The sequence below is a fragment of the Rutilus rutilus genome (assembly GCF_951802725.1).
Source record: "Rutilus rutilus genome assembly, chromosome: 1".
Classification (NCBI taxonomy): Eukaryota; Metazoa; Chordata; class Actinopteri; order Cypriniformes; family Leuciscidae; genus Rutilus; species Rutilus rutilus.
The window spans coordinates 64,610,629-64,637,324 of NC_140209.1; the positions used below are offsets into that span (position 1 = coordinate 64,610,629).

The window sequence follows — 26,696 nt, forward strand, 5'->3', positions numbered from 1 at the left end:
CTTGCTCAGAGGACTCGCTCTCCAGAGGAGACGTCTCTCCGTCCTCGTCCACTCCCGGTCCCCTGGCCTGCGGGATCCTGGACCCTGGCACACAAGCTGCTGATCCAGGACTTTTCTTCCTTTCCCTCTTCACCGCCACAGGCTCGTGCCTCTTCCAGCACTCCTGTGTCCCGCTGTCCCCACTCGTGGCTGGGAAAGAGCGCAACACACAACCACTTCCATGAATACGCAACTTTATACTATATCTGAAAACAAAACAGGCAGACAGTTTCTATACTAAAGGTGATGATACACAGGGCAACTTTTTGGGCAATGTTGCTGGGCAATCTTGCCGAGCAATTGTTGCTAGGGCACTTTCTTATTGGAAATGGGCAATACATTTCTATCTGGATAATTTAGATAGGTCGTGGGCCCTGTGTCTCATTTGGTTGCCCGTTGATGGCAACATTGCCCAGCAACATTGCTCAAAAAGTTGCCCTGTGTATCATCACCTTAAGAGTGTGTATTTTGGTTATTCTGACAGATAGACTTCATCACTTTTGTCATCTTGTGGAGTGATGTTGCATTTTTAAGATGATTTCAAGTAGGGATGCACGATATATCGGCCACCATATCGGTATCGGCCGATATATGTGCATTTTTAATGTTGTCGTTATCGGTCTGATAAGAAAATTTGGCCGATATATTAAAGCCGATAAATAATGTGTTATTTCCTTCAGCTGAGACTCTTCAGATGCGCACTGTTCAACATGATGGTTTTGAATTGCTTGAAATATGATTGGAATCACTTAGAGAAAGGAAAATACGGTTCAGTGCAACACAAGTTTGTCATATCGGCTACATAAAATTAACATAGAATTAATTATAGAACATTATAATTGTGTGTTTGGGACATGGATTTTAATGATGTAATCAGGCTCTCAAAAAGTATATAAAAACTTGGATTTAGATTTATCGACCAATATATCGGTTATCGGCTTTCAAATATAAAGAATTATCGGTTATCGGTATCGACTAAATTTTGTCTAAGCTGTAAATTCTAAATGACAAAAAAAATTTACAATACAAATGAAGATTGTACTGACTTCTATTTTTGAAATGTTATCCTGATATTCTGGGATGGTGATATTTTGTTCTTCATAGTTACATAACCTTAGCTTTGTCTGTTAAAGCCACATGACACATGATATGACACATGATATGACACAGGGCCATCACTGAAGATGTGTTTCACCTGTATCGCTCAGGCTCTCGGACTCGTTGGCTCCGCCCAGCTGTGAGGAATCTCTCTTAGAGTTACTATACTTAGAGGACAAGGAAAACTCTGGGTCCCTGGAAGCGGCTCCGGATGTGTGTCGTCCGCCGGAGACCTTCTGCTTGAGATGAGTTATTTGTTGATCAAGGGTGCTATTCTTCCTATAACACTGTGACTTCATCTAAGAGAGAGCAATAAGAGAGGTAGACATTTTGAGACCAACATCAAGACTTGTTCTGGGCTACTTTTTGATCCCGAAAAATCACACTGTTCACATCAGGGTTTGAAATGAACTTTTTCACTCACCGGCCAATTTGGCTACTTAATTTCTTATTCAAACAAAAGCATCTCATCCCTTCCTCTTTCATCCTTTTCACCAAAAATGTGTTTTAAGTGGAAAGATCAATACAGTACAAAAAACATCAAACAAATGTAGGATGTTGGAAATTAACAATGTCTTTTCTGTTCACCAAATACTCTTTAATCTTCTCTATTGCTTCAATGCAAATGAACAAGCGTGCCGCTATTTGTTGCGTAGTGACGTGTGTGTTCAAGTAAGCCAGATATGAGCAGATTCTGCGCAATACGCTGTATTTAATATATCATGATGATTCACGAGTATTTGCGCTAAATCTGGCAGATTTGGCTTACACGAACTTCCCCAGCAAAGTGAGTAAACATAATAAGTAACACGCCAAATTGGCTCGTGATGTGACAGCGTTACCCGCCACAGTTGATTTTTACCCGCATTTGGTGTTCATTTCAAACCCTGGTTCACATCTCCAAATCAATCCTATGGGAGCAAGAGAAGAAAGGACAAAGACGCTCATGTTTCGAGGACTGACCTGTGAAGAGCTGAGACGGCCAAACCCTCGATTGGACAGTTTTTTCTTCTTCTTCTGAGAGTCTCCCCGGTGCTCCTCTGCTAGTGGACTTAGCCCCGCCCCCACCAACCTGTCAATCAAACAACAGAAGAGGCTGTTACAGATAGCGCCAATCAGTCACACTGGAGATTCTTCCCGTAATCCATTTATTCACATTCGTTACGTCATTACCGCAGTGTCTTTTTGTGTCATTGAATCATTCGCTCAGTATATTTGTTCAAAAGTGTTTTGTGACCAAATCAAGTCTTATTATCCTTTAGTAAAACTGATTTTCTCCACAAATGACAACAAACGGTTTTTTTTTTTTTTTTTTTTGACAGCTTTTGAGCTTGCATTTTAACAACAGCATACACAAATTTGGATAATTCTTCAGCCATTTTCTTTCTGTGTTAAACTGAGGCTACGTTCACACTGTCAGTCCAAATCCGATTGTTCGTGTGTCCGATTGGAATCTGGTCTTTTCTGCTTGTCTGACACTTTAAAACAACACGGCTTCGCTTCAACGAACTTTCGGCAGCGACTTTCCTATAACAACGTCTGACGTTTGCATTTTACGTGGCGCGAGAAAGTCACATAAAACCAATGCGAAATCCGATCAGAGCGGTCAGACTGAAACGGGTTTCCAGAAATGCGATTTGAATAGGATTTCAAACCACATATGGATGTAGCTTGAAATGGATTTGTAAAAAAATACAAAATAAAAAAAATCGCATTTCATGCTGTTCACATTAGCTAATTCTGATCAGATTTCAAGTTTGGAAATGAACAAAAATCGGATTTGGACTCACAGTCTGAACATAGCCCGAATTAATAATTCATGGCCTCTATCGTTCAGCCAAAAGATCCACGGCCACAAAAATGTCCCAATTCGTTCAGCGAAAATCATTTAGATTTAAAACAGTCTCATTCAGTGATGGGTGTATTTGCTCAGCAGGTCCAACCAATTAGATTCTCCTTCAGAAAGCACATTATATTGCTGTGTGCGTGTGCAATAATCAGTTTTGAAGTCAGGTGCTTCACAGGAGACTTCAGCAAACAAACAAAAAAATACAAGAGAGGGCGAATTGTTCACTTAAAATGTGACCCTGGGTCACGAGTGTAATGGGTATATTTGTGGCAATAGCCAACAATACATTGTACAGGTCAAATTTATCGAATTTCTTTTATGCCAAAAATCATGAGGATATTAAGTAAAGATCATGTTCCATGAAGATATTTTGTAAATTTCCTACCGTAAATATATAAAACATGTATTTTTGTGAGTGAATGCAGCACAATCGCCAACATAAATGAACAACTTTAAAGGAGATTTTCTCCATCTTTAGATTTTTTTGCTCCCTCAGATTCCAGATCTTCATAATAGTTGTATCTCGGCCAAATATTGTCCTATCCTAACAAACCACACATCAATGGAAAGCTTATTTATTCAGCTTTCATGTAATGTATAAATCTCAATTGCAAAAAATTGACCCATGTGACTGGTTTTGTGGTCCAGGGTCACCGATACTCAGAGTCATTCATGACTGAAACGCCCCTATAACTCAGGCAGTGTCGGTTTGAAATGAGGAAACAAGAAGAGATCAGAACACATCGCTGCCTGCTCTTCGTCTGATGAGTATTGAAACAGTGAAAGCATTGTTTCCACACCTCAACGCTCGAGGAACTGTGATCAGACAGCCATCCCCGCCACTGTTCACGGGCAGTTGCCGGATAAAAAAAGCCCAGTGTGAATTATCAGGGGAGATTCCTGCTACAGAAAGGGGCCGGTTGCTTTGAAAAGACAGAGCGAGCCATTTGAGGGCACTGCATGTTTGACGCTATTGTTCTCTGTGAATATCAGAGCCCTTGCAGTTGTATTTCCATATCAGCGAGGCTCTGAACGCAGGCTCGGAGCGAATGCCCTTGAATTTCCCTGGAAACCTGCCCGACAGACCGAACGCAAGACCGACGGCACAGAGGACAAAAGATTCCCCTCCATCCTCCAGCAAAAGAGCCGAGCGCTAGTGTGCCGTCACTCACACGAGCCGTTTAATCGCTGTTAGACATCTCTGGAGAGGCTGCAAACCTAATTGAGATTTTGTTTGCTGTAATGTGCTTCTGCTTATGTAATCCCAGGGGGAAAAAACGCTGTTTAGCTCTGAGGTTGCTTTTTTAAAAGCTCAGGAGACATAATGGGAGATCTCAGTTGTGTTTCAACTCTGCCTCACACCAAGAACAGTGACTATTAAAGATAACTACGTTAGCATCCATACCAACTGACGGAAATGTTCTGTTTATCGTGCGTACGCTATTATAAGTCGTCTGCCGTTTTTAAAAGCTTGAGCTCTTTTGAGTCGAGTGGATTCAGATTGGCTGTTAAAATCATTCTGAAAGCGATTCCAAGAATGTCATTCCTCGATGTCGCCATAGTTGAGGTTTGGACTTTCCTATTCTTACAGAATTATGACGATCATCAAAACTAGTTATCGTTATTGTGACTGTCCTTGGTGTGAACATGCACTGCATTGGTGTAAAATCTTGTGAGTGCAAACAAACGACGTAATCTCGTCAATGGAAACTTGGACACACGACTGAACATACTAGCACACGGCGTAAAGGTCCTTGCAAATTCTCGTCCGAAATTCTCACACGTTAAAAAACAAATACGACCTCATGTTGTGTCAATCACGTTTACACACTGCCTACGAAACTTTGCATCGGGTTCGATTTTCTGCATTTTCCGCATCCGTAGCAAGCATTTTGAGAGGTGTTTTGACCATTCAGAGCCACCGTACAAGCGAACGCCAAAATCCAGAACTCTTCAGGATCAATTGGTTCACGGAAACTGGTGGTCTTGGTTTAATATGTGGCTCCAGTATCGCTAGCAAAGCATCAAACTGAGCCACTGACATCCTGAAGTAAACTCTGAATCTCTCGGGATAATCCCGCAGCGAACTCTCCTTCCTCTCTACGCAATCTCAGGTTTGGATGGACCCAATATTTCCTCTTTATTTTTCTCTTTTTAAGAAGAGAGACGACAACAAAATCATCCTCACTGCTTGAAGACTCCATTTTGTATTGTTCTGAGATTCGCAACGGATTCATTAATACGCATCGGACTCAGTGTTCAAGGTTTCTGTGCGTGACGAATTTTAAGGATGACGCGTACGAAAAACCTGCATAGGAAAATTTCGGACTCAGTGCGCAAGGACCTTAAGAGTGAGAGTATCACAAAGCATTGCTGGGATAATTCTGTCTCTACAGAATTTAATGAGAAATTATTAAGTCCATGTTGAGATATATCCGATGCTGAACTCACTTTGGGACATCGTTTAGAGATCTTCTCAAACTCAAGAAATTACCGGGGTCTTTTTCCCCAGGAAAAGTCAACGTCTCCATTTGATCTTCATTTGAACTCATTGGTGTCTTGGGAAATTAAAGAGATCTCTTGCGATTTTTCTCTCCTTGCGGGACGAAATCAGATCAGCTGCGTTTTGTGCTGGGAGTGCATCTGTGTCTACTGACGCTAATATACTAGGGTGTGTGTGTGTGTGTGTGCGCACACAAGAATAGAGTGTGTATATGTTGGTGTTTGTGTGATTGACAGGCAAGGGGACAGAGGCAGCAACGGAGTGTGTGTTGTTTCCCCGTGAGGTAGACCGCACCGCGCAACCAACTGACAAACACAACATGACACGGACCCTCCCCTTGGTGCGCGCTCAAGGCGGCTAATTAAACAGAGCTCTCTCGAACACACACACACATTGTAAGGGATTTGAAGCACAGACACAATGTCAGACACACACACACACACAGGATGTGAGCTAGAGTTATACTGACCCACTGCCCTCAATCACAAGAGGCCAAATGAAAAGCAGCAAATGACAATGTCTTGACCAGAGAAAACACTGAACGTCTGCTAATACCATCTCATTATGCAATGCAGTGTCACACTGTAATGACAACATATAATATCATACAACAAACCAAAACAGCACAATTAGCTATGAGGATTGAAAGGACTTTAAGGATTCAGGCTCTGAATCTGATTCCAGTTAACCAGTGATTCCCAACAGAGTGGTTTGTGTACCACGGAGGGTACAGAGATTTGAGGCCCGTTCACACCAAGGACGATAAAGATATAGTTCTAAAAATCGCTAGCAGAGTTCACACCACAGCTATAATGATAATGTTCACCTCACAGACGGATGAACCCCACTGAATAACATTGAAGAAGGGACCTAGAGACCAGATATCACACAGTAACCACGCCTAACAACCACTCCCGACACCTTAGCAACTGCACAGCAACGCCATGACAACCATGCACAACACCAGGCACACTTTCTTCAGAAAATTGTATAAAGGCCCGTTCACACCAAGTACAATAGCGATAAAGATAACGATAAATATATAGTTCTTAAAATCACTCTCAGTATTAAAGAATAGCAGAGTTCACACCACAGCTTTAACGATAACGATATAGAAGAACGATATCGATGGGATCACTTTCAGAACGATTTGTTTTCCCAGCTGTCGAACGATAAAACACTGACAGCCAATCAGAATCCATTCTAATTTAAGGGCTTGTGCATTTAAAATGACAGACGACATTGCGGAGAAGCTAACGCTGAGGTCCAAAAAAATCCACCAGTGTTTGACAAGTCAAGCTCCTTTTCAAGAAAATGGATATGGAAAACAATCGTTCATTCCCTCCGAATAAACGGTGAGAAGTATTAACGTTACCTCAGGTATCGACAACATTGTCTTGCTTCCTTTGAAGTTGCGGTGAAAAAGACTAGGTGTTGTTTTTATTCCACTATATTGACCACGTCAGCTAAATTCACTGTTAGATTATTAGCTCGAGTACACTAGCTTCACTCGAAACATAGTATGCTGAGGACATCGGCTGGTTAAATGCAACAAGAACAGCAAAAACATGTTCAATGACGTTGTACACATTTTGAAAACGACTCTTATCGTTCGTTGGTGTGGACGCAAATATAGTTAATCGCTATAGTTATCGTTCTGTGAACGGCCCTCTAGCGTTGTTTTTTTAATTTATAAAACAGAAAGATATGACTAGTGTGCACATGTGTGCACAATTTGTCTGGATGACATTCTTAGCAGATTATATGTGCATATTTATAAAGGTTTATAAACATTTCATACAATAAATTATGTATTGCAGTATGCAGTGAATATGTTTCCATCCAAAGTTTAACGTATGCGCAAAATTGTAATATCACATAAAACATTTGCGAATAAAACAATGTTTCCATCCAAAGTTGCGAATTTAACTTGTGCTCAAAATTGGAATATCGCATAAAACATTTGCGAATAAAACAACGTTTCCATCCAAAGTTGCGAATTAAACTTATGCGCAAAATTGGAATATTGCATAAAACATTTGTGAATAAAGCACCGTTTCCATCCAAAGTTGCGAACTTAACTTATGTGCAAATTGGAATATCGCATAAAACATTTGCGACTAAAACAACGTTTCCATCCAAAGTTGCGAATTTAACTTGTGCTCAAAATTGGAATATCGCATAAAACATTTGCGAATAAAACAACGTTTCCATCCAAAGTTGCGAACTTAACTTATGTGCAAATTGGAATATCGCATAAAACATTTGCGAATAAAACAACGTTTCCATCCAAAGTTGCGAACTTAACTTATGTGCAAAATTGGAATATCGCATAAAACATTTGCAAATAAAACATTTCCATCCAAAGTTGCGAATTTAGCTTATGCGCAAAATTGGAATATTGCATAAAACATTTGCGAATAAAACAACGTTTCCATCCAAAGTTTGCGAATTAAACTTGTGCGCAAAATTGGAATATCGCATAAAACATTTGCAAATAAAACATTTCCATCCAAAGTTGCGAATTTAGCTTATGCGCAAAATTGGAATATCACATAAAACATTTGCGAATATAACAACGTTTCCATCCAATGTTGCGAATTTAACTTATGCGCAAAATTGGAATATCGCATAAAACATTTGCGAATAAAACAACGTTTCCATCCAAGGTTGCGAATTTAACTTTTTAATTTAACACACGAATTTAACACTACCTAAAGCTCAACAGCAAAATAAATAAATAAATAAATAAATAAATATCAGACTCAATTGAGCACATATGTTTTTTTATGCGCATTTTTAGAATTTAAGCGCACCTTGGCGTTTCTATCCAGCGTTTTTTTCATGTGATATCCTAAAATGCGCATTAAAATAGGTGGATTGAAACATATCTAATGACAACCGTATCAGCCAGCCATCCCGACCAATGAAATTAATAAATAATATTTAATAAAATTTAATAATATCACTGTACATAAACAACATTTTGTATTAAAAGTGATTTCTGCCGAAGAGTAAAGTATGCAGCACCGCCTCAAGCTCGAAAGAAGAAAATCTAGTGTGATGTTTAACACAATGAAGATCAGACTGCTAGCCTGTTAAACACTGCTAGACACACTGCCCTCTTTTATACACAGTAGACAAACACACACACACACACACACAGTGCCCTGGGTGTCACTGTCATGTGGACTCACATCGAAGCGGCTGGTTGGCACGAGGGCAGAGGCGGGCGAGCGGAAACTGAGACGAGGTGACATGACAGAGAACACAATGAGAAAGAGATAGAAGGAGGTTTTAGGGGGTGTTTGGAGTGTCAATAACCCTCCTCAAACCTCTAAACATTGACAGATCCTCCGCAGGCATCGAGGAACACAGCGCAATCACTCATCCTCCTGACTGCAGTCGATACAAACTCCACAGTTCTGCTCCCAAAATCTACATCGGCAGCGCACCAACTCACGCAGAAGCTCAGAAGTGACTGATTTGGAAAGCTTAGCACTGGAAACAACACACTTCACAAGAAACACATGGGAGACTCGACTCGTGATCGCTTCCAGTGGAGATGGCGTTAGCAGCATGCTAAGCTAAAACTGGATGACACTGGATACATGGTGTAATAAAAATGCATAGCGCACATATATCAAACATGCAGTCGTTTTTTTAATTAGATTAAACTATTATTGTTGATAAAGTTTGGTATTAGATTAGTTTCTCAACTCACTGAGCTTGTCAAGTATCTATCAAACACAGTTCTGCCTGAATATGGTAATCATTTAGAAGCACAATGTATTAAATTACTGTGGCGAAAGTTATAGTATTATTTGAAGTATTAATTAAGTAATTAGTATTAATTGTTGTTATTATGGTAACAACAACTGTTGGTTACACTTTATTTGGTAACACTTTATTTTACAGTGTCGTTGTTACATACAGTATGTTACATGTACTTACCATAGTAAATTACGCATAATTACATGCAACTAACCCTCAACCAAACCCTAATCCTACCCTAACCCTATAGTAAGTACATGTAGTTAATTAATATGAATCAGTACTTAAATGTATAATTACACTGTAACAATGACACTTTAAAACAAAGTGTAATCCTTTATTTTATGTGTCTTTGTTACACTGTAATTATACATTTAAGTACTGAGTAATATAAAGTACATGTACTTACTAAAGGGTTAGGAGTAGTGTTTGGGTTAGGGTTAGTTGCATGTAATTATGCATAATTAATAGTCATTACTACATGTAACCTATGTAACAATGCCACTAAAATAAAGTGTAACCCAACTGTTTTACAGATTTATGGTAATCTGATCTAACTATGGTTACACAATGGTAGATCTTTGGGGAGTGTTGCATATTACATGTTCATTAAGTTAAATTACAATATTAGTAACTAACTCTAAACAGCTCCTCAAGATAATACACGTATTATGTGTTGGTCATTAATAGCAATTCCATATGTAATTACACATTAAATTGAAAAAATGCCTAAGACAGAAAGCGGTTGCCAGCTTATATTCATAAATACAAATTAGCACGCCCAGACACACATTAATTAATTGCAGTGTAAGTATGCGTGTCATGGTGAACCGGCCTGTGCTGACCCGAGTGCTAAACGACAGGAATCTGTCACATTCCCGGCAGTGAAATAGATTAGGGGAGAATTCACAGTGCTCTCATTACAAGTTCATTGACACACACTCACTCACACACACACACACACACACACACACACACACACACACACACACACACACACACACACACACACACACACACACACAGTGTATGTACAGAGATTTAAAGGTGCAGTGTGTAATTTTTAGCGGCATCTAGTGGTGAGGTTGCGAATTGCAGCCAACAGAAGTTACAGTGGCCCACAGGAAGTGATGTCGTCGTCTGAGACAGCAGAGAGTAGCCAGTTAAGCAATGAGGTTTCTTTACAAAGATAAATTAAGAAATTAGGTTTACTTAATTATTCAGTAAACTGACTTGTTATTGCGAATATTATTGTTACCTGTTCATCATTGTGTCAGTGTTTTATTCGCTGACTTTAGCTATAGCTTTTTTACAAAAAGAACAACATAGTGACGAAACGCGTTTGTCCCTTTAGGGCCACTGTAGAAACATGTCAATGTAAGCGGACCCGCGGTGTGTGTAGATAGAAACGGCTCATTCTAAGCTAATAAAAACATAACGGGTCATTATGTAAGGTCTTTATACACCACTGAAAACATAGTTATGTATATGATATTGCATTTCTGTCAACAGATCCTCCTAAATATTACACAATGCACCTTTAAAATCGTGTCTATAAGCCTGTAATCATGCAAACATACAGTGAAACCTTCGAAAGGAGACACAGCAAACCGCTATTACTGCCAAACGCGTGTAATGCAATTCAGGCCCAGTCCTGATTAGGAAAGATAAAGCGTAACTGGACTTCTTCACTGAGGTCAGATGAGTTTAAGGTTCGAGTCGTCGCCTGCTGGGTCGTGTTGATATGGTGGGGTTCATCTGCTGTGTGTGAGAGAGGCATGCTAACAGGAGTTACTCACTTCACTCGTTTCTGAGGTTCACTGGGGGTCCCGGAGCCAAGACCAGGGACTGATTTACGCTTGCGTGGTCTACCAGGGCCTCGCCGTGCCGGACTGCGAGGAGTCTCCTCTTTCCTGAAGGAAAACATGATGAACTTTTGCTGAACTTTTGCCACTAGTGTCAAAATGTTACTGCGAAAATAATGGCCCTTTGAATATTTTCAGCATGGACTGGTCTTAGGGTTATTGAGTTTCATAACTATCACTAGGCCAACCAGAACTAGGAGTGCCTACGCAGGGCTGCACGATAATCGTTAAACTGATAATCACGATTATTTTGCTCAAAATTATAATCGCGATAACTAATCAGACATAAGACAGTTAACGTTATGTATAAATTATTGCATAATTATCAAAAGCGGTTGACCTAACGGCCATTTAGCGCGTTTTTACCAACCTACACTTCCCCCGAAAGGTTCATTTAACCAACTATGATAACTTCATCAGATGGCAAGTCAATATTGCATGGTTTTGATAAGCACTTTGTGATGCGTCTTCACATTAGATCTTCTAAGCGACACAATTCGGTTGCAAATGAGACAAACTACAGATCCAGATCGCTCAGCAAATTCGTACTGCGAAGAACGATGGCCTACTTGTTGACTTGGCTGTCGTTTTCAACCGATTCACGTCATGAAAAGTGGTAAAACAGTGAAACTCCTCATTATTTCCAATAATTACAAATTATTGTTCATTTAATCCTGCAAAACATAATCCCAAACAATAAGGTGGAGATCCACGTTTTGATTTTTTTCCAAATAAATCGCTGAAGGTTTGATTGAAAAGCTTTGTTTGGGGGATTTAAGCTATTTACATCTGGCAACAGCATCAACACTAGTGGGGACTTGTTACTGATGCAAGAAAACGCAGATAAAAAAAAAAAGCTTTTTCAGGATAAATAACAAGCTTGCAAATATCACAATGATTATAAAAAAATAAAAAAAAACCGAGAGAGACAAATATCGGTATCGCGATTAAAACACAATTAATCGTGCAGCCCTACGCCTACGAGCGTTTGCACAGTAATCTGCATGTAAACTGGGATAAGACAAATTGGTAACACTTTACAATACGGTTCATTCGTTAACATTAGCTAACTACCTTAGTTAACATGAACTAAGAATGAACAATTCTTCAGCATTTATTAATCTTAGTTAATATTAATTTCAACATTTACCAATACATTATTCAAATCAAAGGTTGTATTTTTTAACATTAGCTAATGCACTGTGAACTAACATGCACAAACAATGAACAGCTGGATTTTTTTAACTAACATTAACAAAAATGATTAAATACGGTAACAAATGTATTCCTCATTGTTAGTTCATGTTAGTTAATACATTAACTAATGTTAACTAATGAACCTTATTGTAAAGTGTTACCGACAAATTTGAGATATAATCGAAAAGATGACACCGATCACCTTTAAGCAAGGTCAGTATTTAAAGTTTTTGGTTATGTCAGGCTTACTGGTGATCATGCTTTCTCTGGAGTTTGGCCAGTTCTTTCTGCTTCTCTTTGTAACGCTGTTGCAGCTCCGCCAGCCTCACCCGCATCTCCAGCTCCGGCCCATCCATACTGTCCATGGCACCTTTCACCGGACACACCTACAGGAACACAGGCAAACAACCCTTCCCTTAGTTGCTGGAGAGTGGCTCCAACCTCGGATGACTTCTGGACAGACTTTTGGTTCTAGCCCTGAGTCAAAACTAGGGATGCACGATATATCGGCCACTGTATCGGTATCGGCCGATATACGTTTCTTTTTAATGTTATCGTTATCGGCCCGATAAGAAAATCTGGCCGATATATTAAAGCCGATAAATAATGTATTATTTCCTTCAGCTGAGACTCTTCAGGTGCGCACTGTTCAACACGATGGATTTGAATTGCTTGAAATATGATTGAAATCACTTAGGAAAATACAGTAAAGTGCAACAGTCTGTCATATCGGCTACATAAAATTATAATGAGAAAGTTATAATTGTGTGTCTGGGACATGGATTTTAATGGTGTGACTTTTGGTTTTGTAATCAGGCTCTCAAAATTATATTAAAAATTGAATTTAGATTTATCGGCCAATATATCGGTTATCGGCTTTGAAATAAGAATTATCGGTATCGGCCAAAATCTTCATATCGGTGCATCTCTAGTTAAAACTTTGAAATTTTACAGTCCTTGTGACACAAAAAAAGGACTAAAGAGAAAGAATGCAAGTAAAGTAGGATGCAGAAAACATATTTGATGGATTCAGTATATAAAAAACTGAGCATATGTAACATAATAATAACATATATTATGAGCTACATGAAAAACATGTACATGAGAGGACAAAACAAGGGTGTGTTACTGGCTCATGGCGAGGCGTCCAGCTGCATTTCCTGCGCAAGTTGAGAGATCTTCTAGCCGGAAACTGCATCTCAACATCTGTGGCGCCGCGATCCTGAGAGCCCAACTCAAGAGCACGAGCTGCTGCCAAAGTGGCCAAACTCTGCAGGTCCAAAATCCACTGATCTTCTCCTATTGATGAACAAAAAGAAACACAATAACAAGAAGTCAAACCAAAAATTAACCAGATATATTTTTTCACTAGTGTGTGTAGGACACTATAGTTCATTTATGTAAGTGAGGAGAGCAAAATAAAGTAAACTGTGACATATTATACCCAAAAACTCTTCATACCAGTAACATTTATACAAAATTTGGGATCAAAAATGATTCAGACACTTTGACCTGATCATGTTTTGCTGAAGTGTTTTTTCTTTAATTGCTAATTCGACCTTTTTACACACAGACTGAACAAAATGAAGCATTGCTTGGTAACTGGTTGATCTAAAACTGGTATTATCTAATTGTGTAGTTAAATTTAACAGCTGACAGATATTCAACATAATTCATCTGTGAGACAGTCTAACAGAAGGACGGACAAAACCAGTGAAATATCAACTGATTCTGAGTCATATTTTAGTACCATTTTCTAAACTATAGCGAATAAACTGTGATAATGTGAGAAATGTTGAAGGTGTCTGAATACATTTTGGTTTGACTGTATTATGGCCACCATACTGTGGAATATACCATGTTGAGGAATTAGCTAGACAATGTAGGAAAGGCTGAAATGAAGGGCTCATTTATGTTTTGATTTACAAATATCAAATTGTTCTGCATGAAACCGTTGTAGATTGCTCTATAAAATATCCGAGACAAGACAATTATGTGATGCATTTCAACAAATGCTTTTAACAAAATCTACTAGTTCAACAGAGAACAAACAGAACTTAAAAATCAATAAAAAGTAAACATCGAATTCACAGTTTTAATTGCAGCTCGTGACAAGGAAGTAGATCTTAAATGAATTGCTCTAACAATCATATTTTTACATGGGAAGCTTTAAAGAACCAGAGGTTAATGGTTAATTAGCCTCGCCAATGCTCTGAAGTCAAAACACTAACTGCTTCTGTGATTACCAAACCCCTTTTCACAAATGTGTCCTGTTTAGTGACCAAAAACACTGTTTGCAGAACAACACACATATGTACTTCTTTAGGACGAAGTGAAACAGGGTTTTCATCGAAGCAAATCCAGTGCCTTGGAGCAGTGAAATGTACAGTCAAACCAAAAATTATTCAGACGCCAGATATAATTTTTGATATATTTTCACAAGTGGGTGCAGGACACTATAGTTCATTTATGTAAGTGAGGAGAGCAAATAAAGTAAACTGTGACGTATTATACCCAAAAACTCTTCATACAGTGACTACCAGTAACATTTATACTTTTTTTGCTGAAGTGTTTTTTCTTTAATTGCTAATTCGACCTTTTTACACACAGACTGAACAAAATGAAGCATTGCTTGGTAACTGGTTGATCTAAACTGGTATTATCTAATTGTGTAGTTAAATTTAACAGCTGACAGATATTCAACATAATTCATCTGTGAGACAGTCTAACAGAACGACGGACAAAACCAGTGAAATATCAACTGATTCTGAGTCATATTTTAGTACCATTTTCTAAACTATAGCGAGTAAACTCTGATAATGTGAGAGATGTTGAAGGTGTCTGAATAAACTTTGGTTTGACTGGTTATTTCTAAACAGGTTCTCACCGCAAACATACCTGGAGTTTTACTGCAGCGTTGCAGTTCGAGATCCGCCAGTTCACTGAGCAGCTCCATGCCGTGACAGGAGGAGTTCAGCGGGACACAGGATCCCTGGGATTGGTAGGAGACGGGAGGAGAGGGAGGAGGACAGTCTCCACAGAAAGCTGCCGCAATCAGGAGCTCCAGACTCCAGTAACTCGACTGGGAGCATGTTGGAGATTCAACCGTTGCACAGATTTCCTTGTGATCTTCCTCATCAACCACAGCGACCTCTGCTTGGACGATGGCGTTTGGTGAACAATCAGAGACGCATGGTTGTTGTGGTAATGGAGGTCCCTGTTCCTTTAGTGTCTCCAGACTCGAAGACTGAAGAATATCTTCACCCACGTCTTCCTCAAAGGTCACAGTTGGCTCTTCTTGACGGATAGCTTCCTCAGACGACAGGGCAGGTCCTACTTCACATTCTGAAACTTCAACAGGTGTGCAAATGATCTCGACGCGCTCCTTTTCCAGATTAGCCTCTACGGGTTCACAGCATCTCATCTCCACATCGTCCCCCTGCACAAACACACCCTCGGGCGGGTCCTCGACTGGGCATGTGGCCTCGACTTCCATCGTTGGCTCTTGTGGCTCTTGGAGAGGCCTCACCATTGCATGGCAATCTCCCAAACTGGAAAGCACTGGAGGAGTGTGTTCAACAGGTCGGGTCTGAACATCCTCGAGATCCGCGGGCTCTGCAAGCTGCACATCTTGAGCGGTGGGGCCGTTCCTGTATCCCATGTTGATTTCTGGATAAGTATATCCAGGTGGCAAATCTGTGACAGGGAATATAAACGAAGCTCAGTTGCGTCAAGAACAAAGCCTTTAAAAATATCATTGTTTTACACTTTTGACAACCTGTTTATTCTTTCCCTTGCGGGTCAAAATGACCCGCAGACCTAAAATGATACTTTTATTTTATTTTATATTTGGTGTCCAGAAAGCTTATTTTATTTCATTTTGCTAATATTTTTTTCTATTTTATAATGCAATTTTTTTTGTTATTTGTTATTTTATTTACCTTTAAATTACTAGTTTTGATCAATAAATAATAAATAAATCGTAATGTAAACACATTCCTCACATTCTTTCAACTTAAATTCAAAATAACTTATAATTTCATGCATAAAACTTTTAATTCAGCTCAAAATATCTTACATTTGGTGTCTTTGCCTAGCCTGGGTTTCCCCATGCTGCCTTGTGCACAGCGCGATTTTATTCACATTTAAACCATTCTTAAACCACACCTCAAATACGAGAAAATGAACATATGGTTCCCAGACCACGTCTCAATGAGAAAGAGGTCTGACGTTAGCCAGGCTAGTCTTTGCCAACCTCTTGTGGACAAAAAAAAACAATATAACATGATATTTCATGACTCTAGATGGCCTTATAGCTCTATATGGAGCAAATGAGCTGTTCCTCTGGGTCCTAAAGTCTTCAGATGCATTCAGATACACATGTAGACATTATAAAATCTGTTTTTTTTTTTTTTTTGGTAAAGTTTTAGCATTTTTAGTTAGAATTTTGAGCATTTTTAGGTTTTTCTATGTGTACTGAAGCATTCCTAGCATCCCATTCATTCCTAAGGGGGTCAAATTGACCCGCGAGCGAAGGATGTGTTACTTTTTTAAATTTCAACCACAAAACTCCTCGAATCCATCCAATTGTTTTTTTGTGTGTATTCGTGGTTCAAGTGCGACAACAGTCCTAGGGGGTTTTGGACCCTCTAATGAACACTCAATAAAAAAATAAAAAAATCAGTTGTGCCAAGAACAAAGCCTTTACTGGCTTGTTTTACACTTTTGACAACCTTATAAGGACGACTTGTTCAACAAGCTTTGCGCCAGAGGTCTGAACAAAAACGCATTGTATTCCACATGACAGTGACACTATGCCTTGATCTTAGCTCTTTGTTAAGAAGTGCGGGGTAATTCTGAGGTAAAACAGGGCTCTCTCTCTGACGCTGCTGTATCCTTGGCATGCTGCAACAGTTAGTGAGGTGTTAATGATGATAAAGAAGGTGTCGGCTGGGGGATGGGGTGAGTCTGGACGAGGTGTTTCTCCATCTTTACTGATGTGATGGCGCTGGGGAGCTGAGCAGGCGGCCATTTTCTGCATCTATCAGCAGCTTTAGTCAATCGTGCTCTTGCCTATATAGCCGCCCACACAGAGCCACCGTCTAAAAAAAGCCCTGATTGTTTCTGCATGAGGGGCTCAGCGTGAATAACAACCAACATGTGGCTCATGTGTTTTTGAGGCATGATGACTTGAAGCAGGACGACGCTAAATACAGGTGTAAACTGAGGTCTGACACGTTTTGAGCTTTTCCGCTTTCCACCACTTCCAGAGAGTTGAAAACACATCTGACTGGATTGCTTTCGTAGTGTAAACGCTCATGGGGTCGAATGTGTTTGAACAGCCACAAAAGATCGTCTACTTTTCTCCTACTGCCCTAATGCGTGAACATTATGGGAAGAGCTCTAGCCAGACGGGGTTTAAACTTTGAAAACTGAAGACCCAAGTTTGTTTTGAAGATGAAAAATGTACCAAGCACAATGTTCTCTCATCATTCCTGATTTCTAACACATACTCACAGCGTTCGGCTGATCTTGTGTCTGTCAGAGCAGAAACTAAAGCTGATGCTCTCTGTGTGTTTTTCCGTTCATAAGTAAATTCGACCCTCCCCTCGAAGAAATCAGGACAGAAGTGTTTGAAAGTGGACAAGAGACGGAATAAAACACCAGGTGTAAAAGGGAATGTGTCTCTCTCGTCCACTTGTGATCCGATCGACCAAAACGCATCTTAATACCAGGTGTGTAAACAGGGCTTTAGCTTCAAAACAGCGACAGAAGACAGACAAGACTGTTACAAGTCATTATCACACGGCTCTGTGGAATACTTGATTCTGATTGGTCAACAGCGCCATCCAGCGATATGTTATTTCCAGATAACAACCACTGAAAACAGAAACACAGGCGGGTTACTGAAGTCAGCAGCGCTATACGCTTGCTAGGAGCGGTTATTCTTCGTGGAAGTTTTGCGTTTGGCGAGCTAATAAAATATTAAAACTCAGTCAAATCAATATTTTGTGTACAGCTGTTTTAATTATGCCATCCAGTATCGTGGACTCGCTCTCTCTTGTTTCACACGCAAATGCTGCCATTTTACGACTATTGTTTTGTACACCGTTGGATTATAGGATACAAACAGGTACGATTTTAAAACAGTTTAATCTGAAATCAATATCTCTAATCCCCATAACTATTTATGTGGTGAAATACCGTGTAATAAGTGTGACTGTATACCGTATCTCTTAAATGTCCGTCTAGTTTGAACTCGCTCTCTCCGCGAAAGCTTTGCATTTAAAGACCTAATTATTTACTTACGTGGCAAGTAGCCGTGTATTAAGCGGGATAATGTACATCCAGCCGGTTGTTATCTCAGAATAAACCCCGTCAGGCTGATGAAGACCTGATCCTGATCACCCTGTCTGGGTTTATTCTGAGATAACAACCGGCTGGATGTACATTATCCCTTACACAAAAGTAAAAGTGTCATATATTGATATGTAAGGAAGAACATCTCCTCACCAGGCTCCATGGACTGAGGATAGTCCTGAGGCGGCTGCCCTTCCACCCTCTTCTCCTGGGACTCCACAGCTTTGGGCAGTTGTGATGGGGCAGGGCTGATGGCCGGGGAGCGGGGCGTCACAGCGACTGGACTCGGGGCGGGACAGGGAGTAGAGGGGGTGCTTTTAGGGTGAGGTCGCATACAAGGGGAGCGGCAGCAAGGGGACAAGTGTGCAGTGGATCCCCTGGGAGGAGAGGAGACCCGGTTGGACGGGCCGTACGAGTAGCATTTAGCAGGTTTGGGAGTCGTTGGATTAGATAGGATGTCTTCGATCTCCATGTTCTGCTCTTCTGGTTTCTTTTGCACCTATGCAGTAAAGAAGTCAAGTCACATTTATTTATATAGTGCTTTTTACAATACAGATTGTTTCAAAGCAGCTTTACAGAGATAATAATGCAACAAAGTTTGTTTCCAGAAGTGAAAGAATGACGGAAAGTCAGAAAGGAAAGAGAATTCAAGCCTCATAATGAGATCTGGACAATTTGGTTAAGTAAAGTACACTTGACATATCAAACCAAAAATTATTCAGACACTTTGACCTGATCATGTTTTGCTGAAGTGTGCAAAATGAAGCATTGCTTGGTAACTGGTTGAGCTAAACTGGTATTATCTAATTGTGTAGTTAAATTTAACAGCTGACAGATATTAAACATAATTCATCTGTGAGAAAGTCTAACAGAAGGACGGACAAAACCAGTGAAATATCAACTGATTCTGAGTCGTATTTTAGTACCATTTTCTAAACTATAGCGAATAAACTCTGATAATGTGAGAAATGTTGAAGTTGTCTGAATACATTTTGGTTTGACTGTATTTCTCAAGACTGCCAGGTCATGCAATCTGCTCATCAATGTAATTGCAATTTGACACCCCTGTATTGCTGAATCAGGTTTCAATGTAGACCCTAATGGCTCAGATCTATTGATTTTGACCTGCAATCAAAAAGAGTAGTGCTTGGTCCAATCACGTCACAGTTCATTGCAGACTGCATTTAGTTGTGTATGTGTAGAATGAAACTGGACCTTGGAGGAAGTTATGGATCCTAGGGAGCAGTTGTGGTTTTATAGGGGGATTTTTTTTTAAATAAAACTAGTTAAAATAATTTATTAGCTCCAAATGTTGTTTACTCCCCTGCACACAAAAACAACTGTCTAGTTTCACGGAAAAGAGCACATCCTCTCTCAGTATCAGGTGTCATACATTAGCTCAGTTGAAAACCCAGCTGTTTCTAAACCACTGCATTTTGTACAGTCTGACGTAAAACGGCTATACGTAGACCTGGGAATCGAAAACTTGCGGTCAGGAATCGGACACTTGTTATAAATTTTTAATTTCGATTCCTCTTATCGATTCCTTTGTGAGCATTTCAATATGACTTTAAACCATTCAAATGGGAGACGACTCGCGTGTTGTTTTCTGTGCTGCGCACACATCGAAAGTGATTTTAATGTGATTTTAAACCATTTAACCCCGAGACGACTCTATAACTATATTGGGCAACTCTTAAAGTGACAGCAGCCTAATATTCCTGCTGCCGTCTCTATAGCAACACTAATCAAACAACAAAACACAGAGAGAAAATTAACTCGTTCTTGACTGAATAACTATATTTGTAATGTGAATTTTATGTATAAAGTGCAGTGTTATTTTACATTTGATTACAGTTTCTGTACCTGAAAATCTTAAAAACTGTTTATTTCAATCGTATCTTTGTTCAGTTGTATCTATTTGTTGCTATTGCAATTTTTTTTATTTGTTCTTTTTTAATTACTGAGTGTTTACTTGTCTTTAATATTGCTTGAAATTTATATTAGTTAGGCTAGTTGTTTTTCTATGCTATTTTTAAACCACAGGCAAACGTTCCTTGAGTAAGTGTTCTTCAGCCTTTTTGTTCATGATATTCAGCTACAATTAAATGTTTTGCAATAAGACTAAATCTGAACGATATCTAAGGTTTGTTTTTAACCTTACTGGAATCGAAATTAGGAATCGATAAGAATAAGAATCGATAAACAGAATTGGAATCTTTACAAAGATAAATTAAGATGAATATTACTGTTACTTGTTCATCATTGTGTCAGTGTTTTATTTGCTGACTTTAGCTAGCTTCTTTGCACGAAGAACAACATAGTGGCGAAACACATTTGTCCGTTAAAAATGGCTCATAAGCTAATAAAAACATAACGGTTCATTATGTAAGGTCTTTATACACCAAAGAAAACATAGTTATGAATATGATATTGCATTTCTGTCAACAGATCCTCCTAAATATTACGCAATGCACCTTTAAAATTCTAAATGATACCCAAGCCTAGCTATACGAGGGGTTGTGTGTACCTGGCTGTGGTCGACTCTGGCTCTCTAATTAAATGTTTTGCAATAAGACTAAATGTGAACTATATCTGAGTTTTTTTTAACCTTATTGGAATCGTTAAAATTCAAACGATCCCCAACCCTAGCTCTACGAGGGGTTGTGTGTGTGTGTGTGTGTGTGTGTACCTGGCTGTGGTCGACTCTGTTTCTCTGCTGTAGCTCTGTGGTGTTTGCAGCTCTGTGTGATGGAGGAGGTGGCGTGTGATGGCTCGGGTGTTGCTGATGCTGAAGCTGCTGGTGTTGCTGGATAGCGTAAAGCTCCTGTTGGCGTAGAAACTGCGAGCGAGGATACACAGCGGGATGCTGCATGTGGGAATGGGCCCCTCGGGCCCTGTAGACTGGGGGCCACAGGCCAGACTGCTCCATCACATCTAAGCAGAGAAACACAAGTGTTAGTCTTATCATAAGTCTTAAGTTAAAGGGATAGTTCACCCAAAAATGAAAATTCTGTCATTGTTTACTCTCCCTCAAGTTGTTCCAAACCTGTATGAGTTTCTTTGTTCTGCTGAACACAAAGGAAGATATTTGGAAGAATGTTTGTAACCAAACAGATCTCGGTCCCCATTGACTACCATAGTATATTTTTTTCCTACTATGGAAGTCAATGGGGACCGAGATCTGTTTGATTACAAACATTCTTCCAAATATCTTCTTTTGTGTTCAGCAGAACAAAGAAACTCATACAGGTTTGGAACAACTTGAGGGTGAGTAAATGATGACAGAATTTTCATTTTTGGGTGAACTATCTCTTTAAGATCTGACAAGTTAATTTAGGATTTTTCACAAATTCGTATTACAGTTGATTTAGGATTCTTATCCTATCTTATAAAATCTCATCCTATCTGTAGTTAGGAAATCTTAAACCCCTCCATCGAGTTTGGTAATCAACTCTCAGGTCTGTTACCAAGCAACCAACGACACGCAAACAGCTGCTGTGAAGTAAAACGGAAAAACTGGAGAATGGAGAAATAAAATAAGTGGTGCTTTTCATTAAGTGAATTTTTGATAAGCTTGGTAGAAAGCCTAATCCTTTTATTTCATATTAGTCTGTAATTAGTCAAACAAAGTCTTTCCCTCATCAAACATCGCTGTTTTTCATCTTGTATCATTAAATACATGTGACGTCATTCTCAGACATGGCTATTATTATGGGATTTTTACAGTTGGCTTTCAAATACTTGGGGTTGGACACCATTGGGGTTGTCCTAAAGTTAAGACCGTTTTTAGGATTTTTTTGTGGCGTTAGGATGCTTCTGTAATACCCTTTTCCTATCCGTAGTTAAGATAAGATTTTGCACTTAAGAAATGTAATTTTGTAGTAGCTTTTGTCCTAAATGAGGTCCTAACTGAAATTGCCATGGTTACCAAACAGATAAGATAGGATTATAAATTTCTGTAATCTTCCCAGAATCTTAATATATGGGTCTCACTTAGAGTTTTTAAACGGGTACAAGATAGTTTTAATAGTATTCAAGAAGCTTTTAATGATTTAAATCTAGTCTTGAATAGCACAAAAACATAGGTAATGTGGTTTGGAAAGAACCCTCTGTGTAATAAAGATATTACATCCTTGGATGGATCTAAACTTGATGTGGTATAGGAACGAAATCAAACAACCCTTCCCTTAGTTGCTGGTTAGTGGCTCCACACTTGGATGAATTCTAGACAGACTTTTGGTTTTAGCCCTGAGTTAATGCTTTTCTGTTATCGAAATGTTAGTTTGTTGTGTTATAAGTCCTTGTGACACAAAAAGGACTGGGGGGGATAGAATGCCTTAATGAACTAAAACAATAACTACAAAAATTACACAAGAATTACAAAAAACATACTTTAGGTTTGAATTCTTTAATGTTGGATGGTCTGATTTCAACCAATCAACCAGCCAACCAACCAACCAACCAACCAACCAATCAACCAGCCAATCAACCAACCAGCCAATCAATCAACCAACCAACCAACCAACCAACCAACCAACCAACCAACCAACCAACCAACCAACCAGCCAATCAACCAACCAGCCAACCAACCAACCAACCAACCAACCAACCAGCCAGCCAGCCAGCCAGCCAGCCAGCCAGCCAATCAACCAACCAGCCAATCAACCAACCAGCCAACCAGCCAGCCAATCAACCAATAAACCAGCCAATCAACCAACCAATCAATCAACCAACCAACCAACCAGCCAATCAACCAACCAATCAACCAACCAGCCAACCAATCGATCAACCAACCAACCAACCCCCCCCCCAAAAAAAATGTTTTTGAAGAATGTAAAAAAAATATGTCATAATGTTGATTACTAAACAGTTTTGGTTACCATTGACTTCCACTGTATGGGCAAAAATATATATATTTTATGTTCCACAAAAGAGAGAAATTCATACAGGTTTGGAACAAACATGAGTGTGAGTAAATGATGACAGATTTTTTTGGGTGAATTATCATTTATATTTCAAAAATTCAATGGTCACTCAAAGTATTAAAACTAACTTAAATAAATAAATACATATAAGTAACTCTGGCCAACACTGAGTTCAAGAGAGACCCGTCAACCAGCAGTCCCACGCTCTTTTTGGTGTCTTGCTCCCTGTTCACCACTTTCGTTTTCTCACACTTAACTGCATTCCTCCCTCAATTTTTCTCACACTAATATGTCTCCAACCCAAATGTGCAGCCTTGTGAGCACAGCATGATATATGCTTACAACAATAATAATTTGGTTAAAATGAAAGTCAACATAATAGAACCAGTTCCCATTAGAATAAATATTACACAATCATTTGACAAACTAGATTCACTCCCTTTCCCTTGAAAAATCCCCTTCTCTGAAAACCACAGTGGGCCAATACTATAGCATGTAGTCTAGGCGACTTCTTAGTTCCCATGTCATGGATAAACTCCTGCCATTCCCCTGGCAGGAACAAAAAAAAAGAAAAAAAGAAAGCCATCCGTGCACATCCACAGTGACACATCTTCAGCCTCCGCAAGTCAAATATGTTTTTCAAATTTTCCCATTTCACATAGTTTCATTAATGTGTGTGTTCAGCTTGATCCCACTCTCACCCATGCCTTGACACGTTACGGACCCTTGCTCTGGAACATTAACCCAGCTTAACTAATGTTTCCCGGGGGAAGGCTTTTGTGGATGCACTTCCCCTATGAGGTAATATTTCTGTGGAGAACAGAAGAAAGCGTGCCTTCTAAGGGGCTGTTTACTCGACACCGTTTTCAACTAAAAACGTGAAACTTTTCATGCGCTTTGGCCGTTCGTTTTACACGACAACGGCGTTTTGGGCGCCTAAAAACACAAACTTTTGAAAACGGGTTTCAAAGTGCAAGTTTTTGAAACCGATCTCAATGTAAACAGCAAAAAACGTGAATCTCTGAAGACGATGACGTCATGCACATGCAAGTTTCCGGTCGACCACCGGAAATGAATGCACGTAATACACGTGTTCAGTCTATAGTGTTTCATCGCCATCTACTGGCCTGGCAGCAGAATACAGCGTTTTTAGCCGTTTTCGTGGATCCGTGTGAACGAGGATCGTTTTGACAATGGTGTCGTCTGTACGCAGAAAACTCAAAGGAAAAACTTCTCCGTTTTAAGCACACCGTTGTCATGTAAACATACCCTAAGACATTATAATAATTCAATTTCACAGCCTGTTTGCGGAGCAGAGGCCTGTGTAAACTTATAAGACTAGGAGGTATTGTTACTTTAGCTTGTTTTGAGCACATATGGCAATAGCTTTGAGGGGGATGGTGAGAGCATCCTGACCCGGACCATGTGGGGGTGGAGCAGGTGGTCGACCGGAAACTGTTTGAGCGATTCAGTGCATCACTTGCATGCTTTCGCTCTTCTTAGCAATCTCATAGGCCGTTATTCATAGCAGCTCTTAATCTTTATCTTAAAAAAAACAAAACAGATATGGACATTTTTATATCCCTGGTAACAGTAATCTCACTGCAAAAATGTTTTTCTTACTTAGTTTTTTTTGTCTTGTTTCCAGGCCAAATATCTAAAAAAATCTTACATCAAGATTTACTTCAGTGGTAAAATGCCATAAGATATTATGTCTTGTTTTCTGGGGAAATGAATACAAATGAAGTGAGTTTTTGCTTAAAAACAAAATCATCTTGTTTCTGTTTGAATTAATTTAGCTTGTTTTAAGCAAAAATGTATATACATCTAGCATATTAAGTAAATGCATCTTGATTTAAAGATTTTTTAGATATTTGGACTGGAAACAAGTCAAAAATCCTAAGTAAGAAAAGCATTTTTTTGCAGCGCACTGTAAAGAAGCCCATCCGTATTGTCTAGTTTACAGGACTTTTTTGAGTCACAAATGCACTAAGATGTTTAAAGAAACAGAATTCTCCAACATGCTGTTCCAAGTCAAACATTTGTCTGATTTAAACAATATTACAGAATTTATTTGAAACTATTGTTTTTTCATTACTGTCTGTATTTGTTGTGATGTCAAGAGTTAATCTTTTACACATTTGTTGACTGCATTTTTAAAGTCTGCGCGTCAAGTGTTTAGGACTATGTACAATCATCTATAAATATATAGCTATATAATATCTCTCTTATTCATTAGGATATTGTGCACACCTGAAGATTAGTCGACAAGACTTTAAAGTCCCACTGAAGTGCCATGAAACGCGCAGCTTTAATGCGTTGACGTAATTTCAACTGAAACAGGAAACTGAGGCGGGACATATTGAATGGCTCCTCCCCCTTTTCAAACAGCCAATAGCATTTAGATTCCTCTCAGACTGCAAGTTGTACTTGACGGCACCATGGAAGCGAATCCGAGCGCTGATGATACGCTGAATTCAATAGTAGACGTGAATAAATTCTAGCGATTTCATTCTTAACCAACGTACAGTTGGAAAACGGGATAAAACTCGAGCGTTTGAGCAACCGAACACACACTCCCACCCATATTGCTCTGTGTGTCAATGGTGGATTCATCCAGGTGGTGTTTATCGCAGACGGGGCGGAGCTTCAGATTCTAGAGAGCATTTGATTGGACAGAAGATGTGATGAGAAGCTGAAGTGATGTCATCAAAATCCCTGATCCATTTTAGCGGAAGTGAGAGACTGTAAGTTCTGAATGCTTATATCTCCTAAATGTGAATTTTGTCATTGTTTTGGAGCACACCAGCTTATTCATAACCTTAAGGCTAACATATTCATACTAAAAGCTAAAAAAAACGTACATTTTGATTTCAGGGGGCCTTTAAACAAGTCAATGTTTGCCTGTGAGTATTCAGAGCATGTTTTAGAAGTGTGCACACTACAAGAGTGTCAGTGATAGGCTTGAGTCGTGTAGTGTGCACTTGGTATAAGTAAACACTTGAAATGGACATATAACCTTGAAACCTGAGTGGAAACACTGTTATAGAGCATAATTTGTCAGGCTCGACATCTTCAGGGGG

General features: G+C 39.4%; 1 protein-coding gene across 1 annotated transcript in view; it reads right to left on the reverse strand.

The window, feature by feature from the left end:
• Positions 1-26,696, reverse strand: part of bahcc1a (BAH domain and coiled-coil containing 1a) — a 127,040-nt gene that overhangs the window by 22,101 nt on the left and 78,243 nt on the right. The window contains exons 9-17 of the mRNA XM_084415955.1: positions 21,378-21,622; positions 18,839-19,184; positions 15,224-16,021; positions 13,455-13,624; positions 12,575-12,711; positions 11,063-11,176; positions 2,101-2,209; positions 1,235-1,436; positions 1-189 (exon numbers count right to left, since the gene is read on the reverse strand). Of these exons, the coding sequence (XP_084272081.1) occupies positions 1-189; positions 1,235-1,436; positions 2,101-2,209; positions 11,063-11,176; positions 12,575-12,711; positions 13,455-13,624; positions 15,224-16,021; positions 18,839-19,184; positions 21,378-21,622 (2,310 nt within the window). The remainder of the gene's footprint in view (positions 190-1,234; positions 1,437-2,100; positions 2,210-11,062; positions 11,177-12,574; positions 12,712-13,454; positions 13,625-15,223; positions 16,022-18,838; positions 19,185-21,377; positions 21,623-26,696) is intronic.